At 60.9% G+C, this 16621-nt stretch overlaps 1 protein-coding gene across 2 annotated transcripts in view; it reads right to left on the bottom strand.

Annotated features, from left to right (window-relative positions):
* ADAM12 (ADAM metallopeptidase domain 12) overlaps positions 1-16621 on the bottom strand; it is a 92214-nt gene that overhangs the window by 16891 nt on the left and 58702 nt on the right. For both annotated transcript variants that reach the window (XM_045582190.1, XM_036438015.2), the window contains exons 6-12: positions 14723-14900; positions 13940-14005; positions 12416-12487; positions 10066-10235; positions 7339-7423; positions 5083-5231; positions 399-576 (exon numbers count right to left, since the gene is read on the bottom strand). In XM_045582190.1, the coding sequence (XP_045438146.1) occupies positions 399-576; positions 5083-5231; positions 7339-7423; positions 10066-10235; positions 12416-12487; positions 13940-14005; positions 14723-14900 (898 nt within the window). The remainder of the gene's footprint in view (positions 1-398; positions 577-5082; positions 5232-7338; positions 7424-10065; positions 10236-12415; positions 12488-13939; positions 14006-14722; positions 14901-16621) is intronic.

Here is a 16621-nt window from a genome sequence, read left to right as displayed (position 1 = left end):
CCGTTGGACGGGGCGGGGAATGACCCCTGTGGGTGGCCTGTGCATCGTGAGCAACTCCCACCCGACGGGAGAGAGACACGTCGATTGGTTGCCTCCTGAGGCCCAGGATCAAGCCTGCAACCGAGGTACGTAGCCTTGACCAGAATCGAACCTGGGACCCTTCAGTCCAAGGGCGGATGCTCCAACCCCTGAGCCACGCCCAGCCTGGGGCAGGTTCTTACCCTTTTAAGCCAGTGGTGTAACATGTCCCATGTGACTGTACGAAGGCCACGGGCTTGCCAGGCGTGTCCGAGGGGGCGGTGAGGGCGTGGCCAGCCCCCGTCCAGCCTCTCACTGGGCAGCGCGGTCCCTCCCGGCCCTCCTCGCGCCCGAACACCGCCGCGCCCGGAGGCGCTCACCTCGGGCTCCCCACAGTCGCACTCCTCGCCGTCCTCCACGTAGCCGTCCCCGCACCTGCGGCCCCTGAAGGCCGGCCGCACCTCGGGCAGGTTGAAGAGGCACATCCCCACGCCCTTCTGCAGGCTGGCCTCCAGGTCCTGGCGGCTGCAGCTGCTGAACACCGCGGGGAACGGGAGCCTGCGGGAGGGGCGGGTCAGCGGGCAGTGCCACGGCCACCCCTGCAGGCGGCCACTCCTGTCCCCGCCCGACACCTGCCCGGGGCCCACGGCAGTCTCAGTGAGCAAAGGCGAGGCATGCGTGTGACACCGGGCACCTGTGGCTGCATTCCTCTCTCTCTCTCTCTCTCTCTCTCTCTCTCTCTCTCTCTCTCTTTAAAAATACATTTTTACTGATGTCAGAGAGGAAGGGAGAGGGAGAGAGAGAAACAGCCATGGTGAGAGAAAATCATGGATCGGCGGCCTCTGGCACATCCTCCACTGGGGATTGAGCCTGCAACGCGGGCATGAGCCCTGACTTGGAGTTGAACGCTGACCCCCGGGTTCATAGGTCGACGATCAACCCCTGAGCCACACGGCCGCTCCTCTCACTCCCTGTTCACATGGATCCCCCAGGTCCTGAGCAGCAGGAACTGTAGGGGCGGGTGTGCCCCGACCCCCGAGGTCGGCCTACTCAGTGTGAGAGGGGGGCCCGCCGACCCACCACGGGCGCCCACTGCCCCCGAGGCTGCCGCACAGCATTGCAATGGATCCCAATCCACTGGCCCCACGGGCACACGCCCATTTCCCGCCGCCGCGGACTCGCCGCTGTCTCCCGACGGAGCCTGGCATCTGGTCACGACCACGCCGAGCGGGGACACGGCGCTGCCCGCGGTTTTCTGTCCGCCGCGGCTGGTCAGCTCCGGAGCCTCAACCCCATGGACCAACTCGCCCGCGAGCGCAGCCCCGCTAAGGGGCTGGGCTGGGGTCCGAGTGTGACCACTGAGGTTTCTGTCTGAACAAGACCCTCCTCTGCCTCCACTCCACCGTGCGGCCTCTGCCCTCCTCTGGCGCCTCCTGCTCCTCTCGTAACGTCCGCTCTGTCCCCTGGGTGTGAGAAGGACGCGAACCAGGCCTCGGATCTCTGCACAGGAAAAGCCACGGTCGTGGGACACCGGGCCGGATGGGAAGCCGTCCGGATTTCCTCTTTCAGACCCGTTAGGAAACAGAAGAAAACCTCGCATCTTCCACGGCGGATATGTGATTAGAGGTGGGAGATACGTGGCTTGGGGAAACAGCTTGCTGACATGCTGCTTCCCGCTGATCTTCTGCAGACGGAAACCGAGTTTTTCCTTCTCCGGACAGACGCAGGAGGACTCAGCCGCCCCAGAGGGTGGAGCGGGTGTGTGTGTGTGTGTGTGTGTGTGTGTGTGTGCCTCTTCTGGACCTGACCATGGCACGAAGGAGGTGGAGAAGAATCAAAACCGAAGACCAAGTCTGAGCACCCTGTCTATGAAGACTAGAGATCTGCTCTAAAGCCCAGCCTCAGTTTCACACCTGCAGAACGGGGTAATCACCACCACCTCACATGGGGAGGATGAGGACTGATGAGCTTCATGCAGAAATGTGACAGACTCGGCCCTCAACCTTTCTCACTTTCTCTTTGCTTTCCTATGGATACTGTTGTATGTACTCTCGCAAGCTACTCTCGTAAATCCACCGCAGGCTCACGCAGGGTATACAGCAATGAAAATGACAACGGCACAGCTGGTGCTAGAGGCAATATAAAAGACAGCAAGAGCTCCGAATCTTTCCCCCAGAGCTTCAGCCATTACTCCTCAGATGTCTGATTGTGCTGTAATCACTATTTATCCATCTATCCACCATCATCTAATCATCTATTATCAATCCATACAATCATCCACCCACCCACCCACCTACCCATCCACCCATCCACCCACCCACCTACCCATCCATCCATCCACCCACCCATCTACCCGTCCACCCATCCATCCACCAACCCATCCATCCACCCACTCACCCATCTACCCATTCGCCCATCCATCACCTACCCACCCACACACCCACTCATCCACCCACCCATCTACCCATCCATCCACTCCACCCATCCACTCACCCACCTACCCATCCATCCATCCATCCGTCCATCCACTCATCTACCCGTCTATCCATGCATCCACCCACTGACCCATTTACCCATTCACCCATCCATCATCCACCTACCCACCCACCCACCCCATCTATCCTCCTCCCTCACTCCCCCTGCCCCTTCCATTTGTTTATCCATCCTTTTATCCTTTCGGTTAAGAAGTGTTTCTACTGTGTACCAGGCACCCCTAGGAGCTGGGGATTCAGCAAGGAACAAGACAGACAAAATTCCCGACCTTGTGGAGCTGAGAGCGGGTTCTTCTGGGTGTTGTTGGCATCCAGGGAGGCCCATAACCTAACCTTGACCTCACCACAGTCTGTGGGCCACGTGTCCTCGGGAGAGGCAGTGGCCATGAGTGTGGGGAGGGGAAGGTTGGCTTTCACACATGTTCTACCACGAATAAGATGCTGGGTGAGTGAGCAGCGGCAGAGGAGTTCTGCTGCGGTAACATGCATGTTCACACATGTTCTACCACGAATAAGATGCTGGGTGAGTGAGCAGCGGCAGAGGAGTTCTGCTGCGGTAACATTCATTGACAAGAACCAACGACTTAAACACGGGCCGTCTTCCTGCTTCCTCAAAGCTGCACAGGGACGCCGCTCTGCACTGAGGCTGTCCACAAGGAAGCCCAACCATGGCACCACACGTGTGGCCACTTCCATGTGGCAAACACAGCAGGAGGCTGGATTGCACCGTTGCCCAGTCTCATGCTCAGCTCGGCTGCACAGAGGGAGCGGCTGCACGGAGGGAGCTCAGCTGCACGGAGGGAGCGGCTGCACAGAACAGAGGGAGCGGCTGCACGGAGGGAGCGGCTGCACAGAACAGAGGGAGCGGCTGCACGGAGGGAGCGGCTGCACAGAACAGAGGGAGCGGCTGCACGGAGGGAGCCGCTGCACGGAGGGAGCTCGGCTGCACGGAGGGAGCAGCTGCACGGAGGGAGCGGCTGCACGGAGGGAGCCGCTGCACGAAGGGAGCCGCTGCACGGAGGGAGCCGCTGCACGGAGGGAGCGGCTGCACGGAGGGAGCCGCTGCACGGAGCATTGGAGAGGCTGTGCCTTTTCATTCCAGATGAGGAGCAGGAAGGCGAGAGGCAGGGAGTGCGGCTCCCGGCAGCTCGGCCTCCGTCCGCGGACATTCCCTCAGGCCGGGGGCCTTCTGCCGGCAATGGCGGCTGAGGAGCGTGCTCTGAGTCCGGTGCTGGAAGTCTCGACAGAGAAGAACAAGGTCTGTGGGGATGCGCCTCCCGGGAGAGCGGCTGTGGTCCTTGGTTCTTTGTGAACCGGAGACAGTTCATACGTTAGCGCGGTCACCGACGCCGCTGCCTGGGAGTCCCCTTCAGGGAACACGTGAGTCACACGTGGACGGTGGCCGCCGTGCCTGAGTCAGCGAGGGGAGCCGGGGAAGGCTGCTGCTGGACGGGGCCCGGGTATGTCTTTGTTGTTGTTGATCCTCACCTGAGGACAGGCTTCACTGACTTCCAGAGAGAGCGGACGGGAGAGACTGAGACACATCGATGGTCTGAGAGAGACACTTGGATGGGTTGTCTCCTGCACACACCCCGAGCAGGGTGCGTGCCCTTGACTGGAATTGAACCCAGGACCCTTCAGTCCGCAGCCAGTGCTCTAACCACTGAGCCAAACCAGCCAGGGCTGGACCAGTTTAAAGCAGCTGTTCACACATAAACTGGGGCACGGTGCCGAGTGACCCTTCCGGCAAGCCCTTCACCCCGCAGCCCCACGCCCTGCACCCCGACACTCATCCTCACCGCCCCCTCCCCTGTGCACTGTGGAGCGATTGGTCCCTTACAGACACACGGCCTCATTTCCTCCACTCCCGGCTCCCGTGGGGACCCCGTGAGGTGAGGGGCGCGGGCTGAGACAGTGCTGGACGAAAAGCAGCCGGAAGCCGGCGGTGAGGGATGGGCTGAGGGATGGGCCGAGGCGCCGGGCCGGCGGCCTGCCCTCCCTGCCCGCGGCTTTTGGGATTAATCACCCACACGCTCAGGAAGTTCCTCTCCACAGGAGCCAATTAAAAACCTCCCCCCTCAGCGGAGTGCGGGTCATAAAGGAGAGCCCAGTGGACGAGATTTAGTGAAAGCACCAGCTCAGCCAGAGAGGAAGCTTGGAAATCGCTAATAAGGTGTAAGTCAGGGGCTATCGGCGGCCCGCAGGAGAAAGCGCCCTCGGTGACCTGCCGGGCCCGGGGCGAGCCCAGCCCCCCGCTTCTGTCCCCGGGGCATGCGGCCACGCCCAAGCACTGCCCCCCACAGCACCCGGCCAGGCCCCTGCAGCCCCCCTGCTCCCGGCCAGCTCCCCACACCCCTGACTCCCAACCTCGGGCTGAGAGCGAGGCTGCAATCAGCCGGTCGAGTCTGGTTGCCTGTGACTCTCGGGGCAGCACACTCTTGCACCTCCGGAAGGGATTTCCTTCTGGAAGCTTCCCTGGGTGCTCTGGCCAGGAACCCAGGGAGCTTCCTGCTCACTGTTTCCCAACACGCCTGCCAAGCTGTGGCCCGGCCCCGGAGGCGCGAGTACTTGCCCGGTGGAGGGGTTCATGATGCAGCCGCCCTTGCCGGGGGCCGTCCGGCAGCTGCAGCCGCGCTCCTGCGTGTCGTGGTTCATCCCGAAGTTGTGGCCCAGCTCGTGGGCCAGCGTCACGGCCGCGCCCAGCGGGCTGTCCGAGTGGTCCTCCGAGAGAGCACAGGGCAGACTGCAGCCCCCGCCGCCAGCATCTGACCCCCATCACCCCTCCACACCCCCCCTCCTCCACACGAGCCTGGCCAGCTGGCTCTGAGGTTCCCACTGCAGTCTACATGTTCGTTCCCACTTCCCACATCATTCCCATCTTTTTTTTTTTTTTAAGTTAGTGCTTTTACAGGAGGAATCGTTTTAAATGTTTTTCTTGGTTTCAGAGCGAGGAAGGGAGAGTGAAAGAGAGAGATAGCAAACATCAAGGATGAGAGAGAATCATGGATCAGCTGCCTCCTGCACGCCACCTACTGGGGGATCGAGCCCGCAGCCCGGGCCTGTGCCCTGACCGGGAATGGAACCCTGACCTCCGCTTCATGGGCCGACGCTCAGTCCGGAGCCACGCCGGTGGGGAGGAACCGGGATAAATGCTTGTGTGGAGACAGAATAAGGGATACGCGCTCCAGGAAGCCACTGAACCTGACCAGGTTGTTATAAAACGTTTAAGCACCGCGCGCCGGCGACAGAACCTGCTGGGCTTGTGCGGAACCGAGTTTCGGCTCTAAAAACACAGACACCGAGCTGGAGGGCGAAGTCAGCTGGCCACCGGCGTGGAGCCAGGAAACAGAAGAGGATTCCCCTTACAACTTTACGGCGACTCTGGGACCACAGTGGGGCTGGGACTCCAATGGCCAGGCCCCTCCCTCAGCCCCGCTCCCCGCGGCTCCCCACGGCGGCCTCAGGCTCAAGAAAAGCCAGCGGGAGCCGGTCAAGCCAGGAAGCCGACGAGGGGTGCCACCCACCAAACAGCCACCCGCCTCACCCCCTCCTCCCAGGCTCACGGTTCCCTGAACCCCGGCGCGGCCGGGGGAAGAGGCACTGCCCTGTGGTGCCCGCGGAGAGACGGGCGGGCAGCGAGGAAGTGCGAGTCAGCAGAACACGCTCCTCCGCCCGCTGACACGGAACATGCACACGTGTTCCCTTGGAAACCTGCGGGGACTCCCGGGGTCTCGGAAGGAAGGCGTGTTTGTGTGGCCGGGACGCTGGGCTGGTCTCTGAGGACACGCCCGGTCGGGGGCTGGCGCGGGGCTCACCGGTGGGCCCTGGCAGCACCTTCCCTCGTGCTCGGAGGGGCCGGGGCAGGAGTGCCCGATGGGCGGGCAGCCAGAGCCGCCTCCCTCTCCAATTCCTAGGAATCAAGTCCCCATACCCCTCCCGCTTTACTTCCTTCTACAAACACGTCTAGCCCACGTATGACAGAGTGATCCTGTGCAGCCATGAGCCAGGCCGGCCTCCCAAGCCGGACATGGCTGGGAGGTATGCCGAGCCTGTGCCGGGCGCGTCCTTACAAACCTCAGACGCTTGGCTGCTGGGCCTGGAGGCCGAGCCTCAGGAAACCGTCCTAACGGCTCTGCTCGGGGCGACCACAGGCCACCACGCGGGGGGGGATGAGGGCAGCCCGGGCCTGGCTCGTCCCGGCGCCGGGAGGGAATTCCTGGCTGGAGCTCCGACCAAAATCCCCGCGGAACTTCCCTCCGTAAACGGGGAGGACTGGTTCGCACGAGCTATTTTCACACGCTCTCCTCTCCTGCCTGCACATGGATGTGTTTCACAGCAGCCCTAAAATATTGTAGGATGCCTGCCTCCGTGGCTCAGGGATTGAGCATCGACCTGTGAACCGGGAGGTCATGGTTCGACTCCTGGTCAGGGGCACAGGCCGGGGCTGTGGGCTCGATCCCCAGTGTGGGGCGTGCAGGAGGCATTTGATTAATGGTTTTCTCTCATCATGATTGTTTCTTCTCTCTCTCTCCTCTCTCTCTCTCTCTCTCCTCTCTCTCCTCTCTCTCTCTCTCTCTCTCTCTCTCTCTCTCTCTCTCTCCCTCTCCCTCTCTCTCTCCCTCCCTCCCTCTCTCTCTCCCTCCCTCCCTCTCTGAAATCAATAAAAACATATTTAAAAACAAGTAAAAAATAAGATCTTGCGGGGTGTGAAAGATCACAGACGGAGCCAGGAGGAGGGCAGAATGAAATGTGAAAAGTAGTGACCAGGAGACGCTGGCCTCACAAGGTCACTGAGAGCAGAGATTCCCGGAACCGTCCGGGCACTTACCATGACGATGCCCCCGGACTGCTCGGCCGTGCACATGCTCATGATGGGCGCCATGCCGATGGTGGTCCCTTGGAAGTACACCCCGCTAGGAGACAAAAGAGAGGACCCTCTGAAACCGACACGGGGGGAGGAGATTCTCTACGATCCATGCTTTTGGGCCTTCGATGGAAAAAACACATATCAAGGTCAAGAGCACTGTGTGTGGCCTGTACCTGGGCCAAGGGTTGGGGGCGCACGTGACAACACGGACAGAGAGGATGTACACAGGCCAGGTGCACACAGTCCCGGCGTGACCCCCCTCCCCTCCCCGGGAGCTGCGTGAGTGCGCGTGGCCGGCGGCTGCACTCCGCTCTCTGTGGCTCCGGTCCAGTGGCACCGAGGGCCCACGACCCGCCAGGCTTTTGTTTCAAAGACTCAGACAGTTGGTTGAGGCTCTTGAACGAGTGGCTGGTGGTCTGCCTACTTCCTCAGGGGGTGGGGCAGGGGGAGGGGACCCCCCCCTCATGAACACGCTGCTGGGGCCGCTGTGAAGCCAGAATCGTGGGGAGCGGAACGGGCACGGGGACGCGAGCTCTGTGTTCTGCTGTCGCTGAGGTTGGCGCGCCTGGGTAACAGGACGGGACGGAAACCCACACCCCCCCTCGGCACTCTGCTGCCAGGGCCCTGGTCGGCAAACTCATCAGTCAGCAAGAGCCAAATACTAACAGCACAACGACTGAAGTTTCTCTGGAGAGCACATTTCTTTTATTTATTTATTTATTTATTTTAAATTTAATTTAATTTAATTTTTAAAAAATATATTTTATTGATTTTTTACAGAGAGGAGGAGAGAGGGATAGAGAGCTAGAAACGTCAGTGAGAGAGAAACATTGACCAGCTGCCTCTTGCACACCCCCTACCGGGGATGTGCCCTCAACCAATGAACATGCACTTGACTGGAATTGAACCTGGGACCTTTCAATCCGCAGACCGACGCTCTACCACTGAGCCAAACCGGTTTCGGCTAATTTTATTTTTTTATTAAATTATTATCTCTGTACATATTTTATCATTGCCCCCCCCATATATACCCACCCTCCCCAGAGTTTTGTGTCCATTGGTTGTACTTATATGCATGTGTACAAGTCTTTCGGTTGATCTCTTATTAAGCCAGTCAATGAAAGAGAAACACCACATGACCTCACTCATTTATGGATAATAAAGAACATTATAAATTGATGAACCAAAATATAGATATAGAGACAGTAAAGCAACAAGCAGACTGTCAAATTACAGCGGGGAGGGGAGAGAGATCTGGGGGAGATAAGAGCCACATTTCTTAAACTTAAACTTCTTCTAACGCCACTTCTTCAACATAGACTCACGAGCCTCAGTTTGCCGAACACGGTGCTAGTGGAACTTTTAAAGTGAAATCGGCAGGAGAAGTGCCGACACTCTGCAGTGAGTGTAGAAGTCAGCACCCATGCGGCCTCAGCACCTGGCAGAAGCTTCTGGAAGGGGACCTCAGGGCTTCCGAGGGCGCTGCTTTCCCTTCCGGGGAATCTTGAGCAGCGAGTCCGATGACCTCAGAGCCTGTTTAAGGCGAGTGCTTTTAGCTCCTGCCTCACACATGAAAAATGAAGCAATGCAACCACGAATCTCGCTTACAGGAAACAAATGAGTTTTCCATGTTATCTTGGCCGTGGACACACATGGGTTTCACAGATATTATTTGAAAAGATAGGTATGTTGTTGGTGGTGGTCGGCTAGACAAGTGGGAGCAAGAATAGACACAACCCAACCTACTAGCATGTATGTATGACCGTGTGTATGTATGTGTCCACCCACCCGCCCCCACTCTCTCATGGACATGAGTAGGGGCTGCGGCTGTAACGCTTCTATCTATCGAGCATTTAACAGAAACAACTGCATGTACATACATGAGGAGGTTATGTAAGAGGCCGATCCAATTCCAGATGTTCGAGTTGGACAGACTCCATTTGGGAAAAGAGTCAGCACAGAACACTTTGATTCCGCGTTTTAGTAGTTCGGGATTAATCAATGCACGAACTATGAGGCAGCTGCACACAGCCAGGGCCGGCAATGAAGCAAACCCCCCGTGGCCATGGCCAAAGCAAATGGACAGGGGCTGCCCAGCCTCGGCCGGTGGCGTTTCTGGATGCGGAGGGATTGGCGGTCCGCTTCCCACAAAGGCTGCCAGTTAGACCCAGAAGGGGAGTGTCTGTCTCTTCACAGTTTTTAACCCAGCGACAGGAGCAGTGCGAGAGGACCAGGATAATGGCATCAAGTGTTCAAGGATTTTAATACACGTTAAACAAAGATGGCAGGCTAATTTGCATATGCAGGTGCCAAGTGGCTGGGGGTGGGGCTGGGCACTTGCATCATCGCCATGGTGATGACACAGGGTTCTGCACCGCCCCAGCCGCTCCGGCCTCTGGGCAGCCTGGGAAGTTGGAAAGGTGGCTCCAGGCTGGAGCAAAGGCAGTGGCAGCAGCCAGGGAAAGGAAGACTCATTTTTGCACGAATTTTTGTGCATCGGGCCTCTAGTATTTTAATAAATTTGCAAAAGGAGAACGTCCAGGTGACGGAAGAAGGAACAAGACATTGGACAGAGGAAGAGTTTTCCCAGGTGTCCAAAGGGAGACTTCACAGCAGACCCCAGATTCCGGCCCGCGTGGTGGAGCAGAGGCCGCGCCTCCCGGGCCCAGGAGGGCCGTCGCCGCCTACCTGACAAGCTGTGCGTTGTCGTGGGACTTCCGCGGCAGCAGCTTCTCCTTCCTCCAGTCCAGGAACTCGTGCAGGCTGGCGAAGGGGTCCTGGCTGACGGGGCACTTGTCGATGTCGTTCCACACCTCCACGCCCACCAGCACCACGCGGATGTTCAGCGGCCTGTAGAACTGGGGGGACAGACACCGCTGGGCATCGGTGAACGGGCCCTCACCACGCAGAGCAGGACAGACCTGCACGCTCTGCACCTCACCGACGGGATGAGAACAGCACCCCCTGCCCCCCGGTTCCCAGGCACCAGTGGGTAAGACACCGCGCAGGGCCCGACGCTCAGGAGCGCGCTCACTGGGTCCACAAGCTCCAGGGAGGAGTCCGGGCCTCCCTGTTTGTGTGGGAGCGCACACACCAAGGCCTGCTGGGAGAGCAGAGTGCGCAGAGACGGGGCCTGGCTGACACGGCTGCGTTGTGGCGAACGCCTGCCAGTCCCTGTCTGCCAGCCTGGCCCGGGGGCCGGTCGCCGCGTTCTGACTCTGCCAGCGACAGCCACTCGTTCACCAGAAGCCACACGTTCTACGGAGGCGTCGCTGAAAAGGACTCCATGTGAACCTCTTGGCAAAGTCTCAGGCGTGGCTGACGCTGTCAGGTTCTGCCACTCATCATCCATCCGGAGGTTCCGAATCACATGGGAAGTCAGAGCTTCCGGAATCCTAAGGCACGCACAGAGCCCTCCTGCGGGAGCTCAGGGGTCGTGGAGAAGCAGCGGCAGGGTCTGGAAGGGCCACCGTGGCTGCTGCTCCAGGAGCCCTTCCCCGTGACGCCGGCGGCCATTCCCACGTGGGCCCCTCCAGCCACACCCACGTGGGCCCCTCCAGCCACATCCCAGAGCAGATCTCACATGTGATGGATGTGCGGCCCAGCCCCTACGCTGATGCCTATGCTGTTGGGCTGTCATGTGTGCTGCGTGCACCTGCAGCCGCCTTACCCGCCCCTCCCCGCCTGCTGACTGCTCCTCTGGGCCTGCCCAGAGCCTCCTCGGAATGAGCGCCAATGAACACGTGAACAGCACCCACTAGGGCCTGGGCACAGGGGCCAGGGTGCACGTGGACGGGACGTGGTCTGGGACCGGGGTGCATTTGAACAGGACGTGGTCAGGGACTGGGGTGCACGTGGACGGGACGTGGTCTGGGACCGGGGTGCATTTGAACAGGACGTGGTCAGGGACTGGGGTGCAGGTGGATGGGACGTGGTCTGGGATCGGGGTGCAGGTGGACAGGACGTGGTCAGGGACTGGGGTGGAGGTGCGCACAGTCGGGACGAGCTGATGAGTTCACCCACTAATCCGGCAGCAGCAGGCGTTGCTCGGCTCCGGCTGTGGGCTAGGCCTGGCAGTGGCACAGAGAGGAAGGACCAGGAGGCCCGTGCCCTTGGCCCTGAATGCTCAGGGTCCGCAGGAGCTCACAGCCTCGATCCCCGTTACCTCCGAGGAGCCGCCCGCCAGGAGAGGGTGCGGGTGTGTGTGTGTGTGTGTGTGTGTGTGTGTGTGTGTGTGGTTCCGGGGGCGGAGCCCGGGGCAGGAAGGCCGGGGAGGAGCTGCACTGAGGCTGTCTCCGGGGTCCCACCCGGAAGCTGTGACCTCGGGCCCCGCGTGGGGCGGGCGGGGAGACCCACAGGAGAGCGGCCGGAAGACAGGAAGTCCTCGGGGACGAGCCTCCCACGCGGTGGGGGAGGCTCAGCCTTAAAGAATCTGCAGCTGCTGCTGGCTTCCTCGTGAATCAGAAGTGGGGAGAGGGGGAAGGTCACAGAGGCGGGTCCCCAGCCTTCATCTGGCAGCCATTCCTCCCCACCCCCTGAATCCGCCTGAGGAATGTCTCGGGGATTGCCAGCAATGCCGGCAAGCGCTCCATCTGATTGACGGGAATTCCGGAATGTTCCAGAAGGTCACCTTCGGCACTGAATCGCTGTGGGTCTCCAGTCTGAGCGGCCGGCTCCCCTGCAGCGATCATTAACTCGGAGCGGCCACGGAGAGCACGCGCTTGGCAAACGGGGAAGTTACCACCTGGACAGCCGTGCCTCGCTGGGGCCGAGGCGCTGGCAGGAGGCAGCGGGCGGCAGAGTGGAGTCTGGTTTCCCGCTGGTCCAGGGCTCACCCGTAGTTCACACGGGTGCAGAGAGCGTGGGAAGGGGCCTGGGTGCCCCTCCAGCGCCTCCAGGGCTGCAGGGGGCAGCCGCACGCGTGTGCCCGGCAGCTCAGCTCTCTCCCGCCGGAAACGAGCCCTCCAGGCGGGCACAGCCACGAGGGGGGCGGAGCCCTGCCCTGTGCCCAGGGGCGTGATCACCGGAGAGAACGTACCTTGTCCACGTGGTTCGCGATCTCTATCAGCCGCTGCTTCACCTTCTCCAGGTCCTTCCCCTGCCTCTGGAACTGAACCAGCGGCGGCGTCAGCAGCGGCACAGCGAGTGGCCCTCAGAGCGCCTCGCCCCGTCCCGCCCCGGCTCGGGCAGCCTCGGGCTTCCCACGCCTCCAGTGCCCTGTGCCCGGAACCCCATCCTGCGGGGAACTCCGCCCGGAACCCCCGAGGCGCCCGAAGCTGGCCCCGGCCGAGGAGCGCTCCGGGACAGTGACTCCGGCCTCGCCCCGGCTCACCCGGGACGGGCGGTCCCGGTTTGGTAAAGAGGACGGACAGCGAAGGAGAAGGCCATCCCACGCCACGTCTCAGACCGCCAACGTGGCGCCTGGAAAACTGAATCCGCTGGGGTGACCCCGGCTCGCAAAGGCACCCCCGGGTTCACGTCCTCAGAAGGCCCTGCGTGTGCTTTCGAACTCCGGCCGTGAGGCACAGCTGCCGTGGCCACCAGTCCGCTGACCCCCGGGAAGGGATGACGGGTTCCTAATCCCCTCGCCGGCCTCCGGGGGGCGGGTTTCTGAGAAACGGCCTCTGCCCGCGCCGAGCTCCGCGGAAATGGCGCCTCATCCGTCACGCGCAGCGGAGGCAGAAAGGGAGGCAGAGAGGAACTCCCCAATCCCAGTGAAACCGGCTCCGAGGAGCAGCGAGTGAGCCGGGCTGCTCAGAGGGCCGGCCCCGCCCCTCGCTCTGCCACGGACACACCGGCCACACCCCAGACTGTGCCTTCCCCACAGGGCGCAGGGGTCCGTCCCTCCGCCGCCCCCAACCCCCAAGCCCCCCCCCCCCCCCCCGAGAGTTAGCGATGGAGCAGCCGCCCCCGTTTGTGTCCAGCCTTTAGCTTTCCTGTTGTGGTTTCTGACACATTTCTAATCGCTTATGCCTGACACTGTCCGAAAGCCCTTCTCCGTGGCCGTTCACATGCTTCCCAGGGCCCAGAGCCGTGAGGTGACGTAAAGCCGGTAATGCCCTTCGGAACAGCTTCTTTCCTGGGCCGTTCTTTTAAACAGCCTCACCGGCCTCACCGGCCTCACCGGCCTCACCGACCTCACCGGCCTTACCCACCTTATCCGCCCTACTGCCCTCACCGGCCTCACCGGCCTTACTGCCCTCACCGTGCTCACCGACGTCACCGATGTCACTGCCCTCACCGGCCTTACCCACCTTATCCGCCCTACTGCCCTCACCGACCTCACCGGCCTCACCGGCCTCACCGGCCTCACCAGCCTTACCCACTTATCTGCCCTACTGCCCTCACCGGCCTTACCCACCTTATCCGCCCTACTACCCTCTCCGGCCTCACCAACCTCACTGGCCTCACCAACCTCACCGACCTCCTCGCCTCACTGGCCTAACCTGCCTTACCAGCCTTACCGGCCTTACAGACCTCACCGGCTTCATCGGCCTCACCAACCTCACTGAGCCTTACCCACCTCACCAGCCTCACTGACCTCACCCTGCAGTGTGCTCACCTCGCGGTTGTCGGCGACGATCACCAGCTCCACGTACTTGGTCATCGGCGGGGTCTCCCTCTTACGCTGCCAATAGGAAGCACAATTCAATTTCCTGCAAGCCTCCGGGGCACCCCAACAAGCACCCCCCCAGCACTCCCACCAGGGCCCCCCCTCACCCCGGCTCCCACCCGTCCACTCGCCCAGGTCACCTCCATCCCCACGACCCCTGCAGGACCTTCTCAACTCAGGTGACCAGTTTCTTTCACTTTTAAATAGATTTTTATTGATTTCAGAGAGGAAGAGAGAGGGAGGGATCTTTCCAGCTCTGCATCAAGGGGGACCTCTGAGAAGCACTGCGGGGACAGAGGACTTGAAACCGGACCCCACGGACAGACCAGCAGGAGGGGGAGGCCCAGCTGGGCAGACTCGGGGAGCAACACCTCTTAGCCACGCCCCTCGGGCAAACTCGCCCAGGTCCCCCCTGCGGCAAGCAGGCAGGGCTGGGTGCTCTGCAGGCCAAAAACCCCGACTGCAAAGCAGACCGGCACCAGGGACCCCCATATTGCACCCCCGCAACGGGCCAGCCGGGGGCCACGGGCGGGTCCCTCGCTGGCGGGTAGGCTGGCGGTTTCCGTGTCTGCTGGGGCTCTGTCCACGAGACACGCCTGCCTCCAGATAAGCCAGCCGCTCTGTCCCCAACACAGCCCCCCGTGGAAACGCCCCGATGTCCCAGCACCCGGTGTCCCTCGCTGGAGCCCAGGGTCCTCACGCCTCGGCTTCCCTCCCGCCCTTTTTCCTCACCCGCGTCCGGGAGGGCGGGGGGTGCCCGCCGCCTGCCGTGGGGCCCACGGCGCTGGGGCCCGATCCGCACGCCCCCCAGGCGCCCCCCAGGGCCTCGGCCGCCAAGAGCTTGTGTCTGTCTGTGACGCCGTCCATCGGCTCCAGGACGTAGCTTCTATTTGCAAACGTAATAAGCCCCCTGTGGAGAGCGAGAAGAAAAAACATCTGACTGTGAGGGCAGCTTCTTGTTCTTAGCAAGACGGAGGGCGGAGGGAGAGACGCGATGCATTCCATGCCCAGGCTCTCGTCCCAAAGGACATTCTGTGACGTACGTTCCTGTGGATTCATTTTGCACGTCTTTGGGAAAGTGAGTCTGAGAAGTCTTTTGTTTCAAATCATTTTTGGGGGAAGGATAGACTATGTTTAGCCTTTATATACAAATTTAAAATATATATATTATTGATTTCGGAGAGGAAGAGATAGAAACATCAATGATGAGAATCACTGATCAGCTGCCTCCTGCACGCCTCCTACCTGCCACCCAGGCATGGGACCTGACCGGGAATCGAACCGTGGCCTTCTGGTTCATAGGTGGACGCTGAGCCATGCCAGCTGGGCTATGTAAACATTCTTTTTTTTTAAAATATATTTTATTGATTTTGTACAGAGAGGAAGGGAGAGAGATAGTTAGAAACATCGATGAGAGAGAGTCATAGATCAGCTGTCTCTTGCACACCCCCTACTGGGGATGTGCCCGCAACCAAGGTACATGCCCTTGACCGGGAATCGAACCCGGGACCCTTCAGTCCCCAAGCCGACGCTCTATCCACTGAGCCAAACCGGTCCCGGCTATGTAAACATTCTTAAATTAGAACGGGAGGCAGCATGTCTGCACTGAGACAGCCTGGGAGAAAGAGTGCAAAGCAGTAGCACGGCTATTCCGAGCGGAATCGGGGCTCCGGTACCCACAGTCAATCCCATGTTATTCAATGTTCACGCATCTCCCCTGTTCTGTGGAGAGTGATGGGCAGAGGTAGAAACAGACGGTGCCCGGGAAGCTGGCACCCTGACGGGGAGTGGGCGCCAGACGCATGGGAGGATTAGAGTCCAAGGTAGATCCCGCTGGTGTCACCGCACCCACAGCACCTGCCGGCTCAGAGGGGCCGAGGTGGTGGCCGAAGAGTCTGGCTCTTTCCCGCCCCCGCACGTGGATTCAGAAACAACATCGCCGCCGCCTGTGCTCCCCGCCCCCCGGCACCAGCCGCGTCTCCCCGGACCTCCTGCGATCAGATAGGCCTGCCCCTCGGGGGTGGGGGCGAGGGGGGGCACTTGTGTTCCCCTTCCCTGACAAGTTCTTTAGGAAATGAGACTCCCAGTTCACAATGACTAACAGGGGATGTTCGTTATGAAAGTTGATTTTAAAAAGCCCCAGTGAAGCCCTAGCCAGTTTGGCTCAGCGGACAGAGCGTTGGCCTGTTGGCTGAAGGGTCCTGGGTTCAACTCCGTTCAAGTGCACGAACCTCAGCCGCAGGCTCCATCTCAGACCCTGGTAGGGCGTGTGCAGGGGGCTACCGGCCGATGTGAGGACATATCCTCGCGTGAGGACTAAAAAGACAGAGTAAGGGGTCCGGCTGTTTTCCACACCGGGTGCCTTCCTCGCTCTTTCCCCTCCCGCCCGGTGGGACCAGCACACTCGGCAGGGACCCGGGGCCAGCCGGCGATGGGTGACCGTCTGCGGAGTGAAGGGGGCACGGGGGCGCCCCGGGAGCCTGTGGTGGTGTTGAGCGCAGGGTGGGGCTGTCCCTCCGATACGATCAGGCTGCAGCTTGGAAACACGACCTTCTGGAATGTGCCAGGCTGGGAGGGGAAGGGCGGAGGCAGGAAACACGGTGGGAGGCAAAATCCCAGGGGAGGGGGAGG

The sequence above is a fragment of the Pipistrellus kuhlii genome, unplaced genomic scaffold, assembly GCF_014108245.1.
Source record: "Pipistrellus kuhlii isolate mPipKuh1 unplaced genomic scaffold, mPipKuh1.p scaffold_m20_p_15, whole genome shotgun sequence".
In the NCBI taxonomy this organism is placed as follows: domain Eukaryota; kingdom Metazoa; phylum Chordata; class Mammalia; order Chiroptera; family Vespertilionidae; genus Pipistrellus; species Pipistrellus kuhlii.
This window is presented reverse-complemented; position numbering and strand designations above follow the sequence as displayed.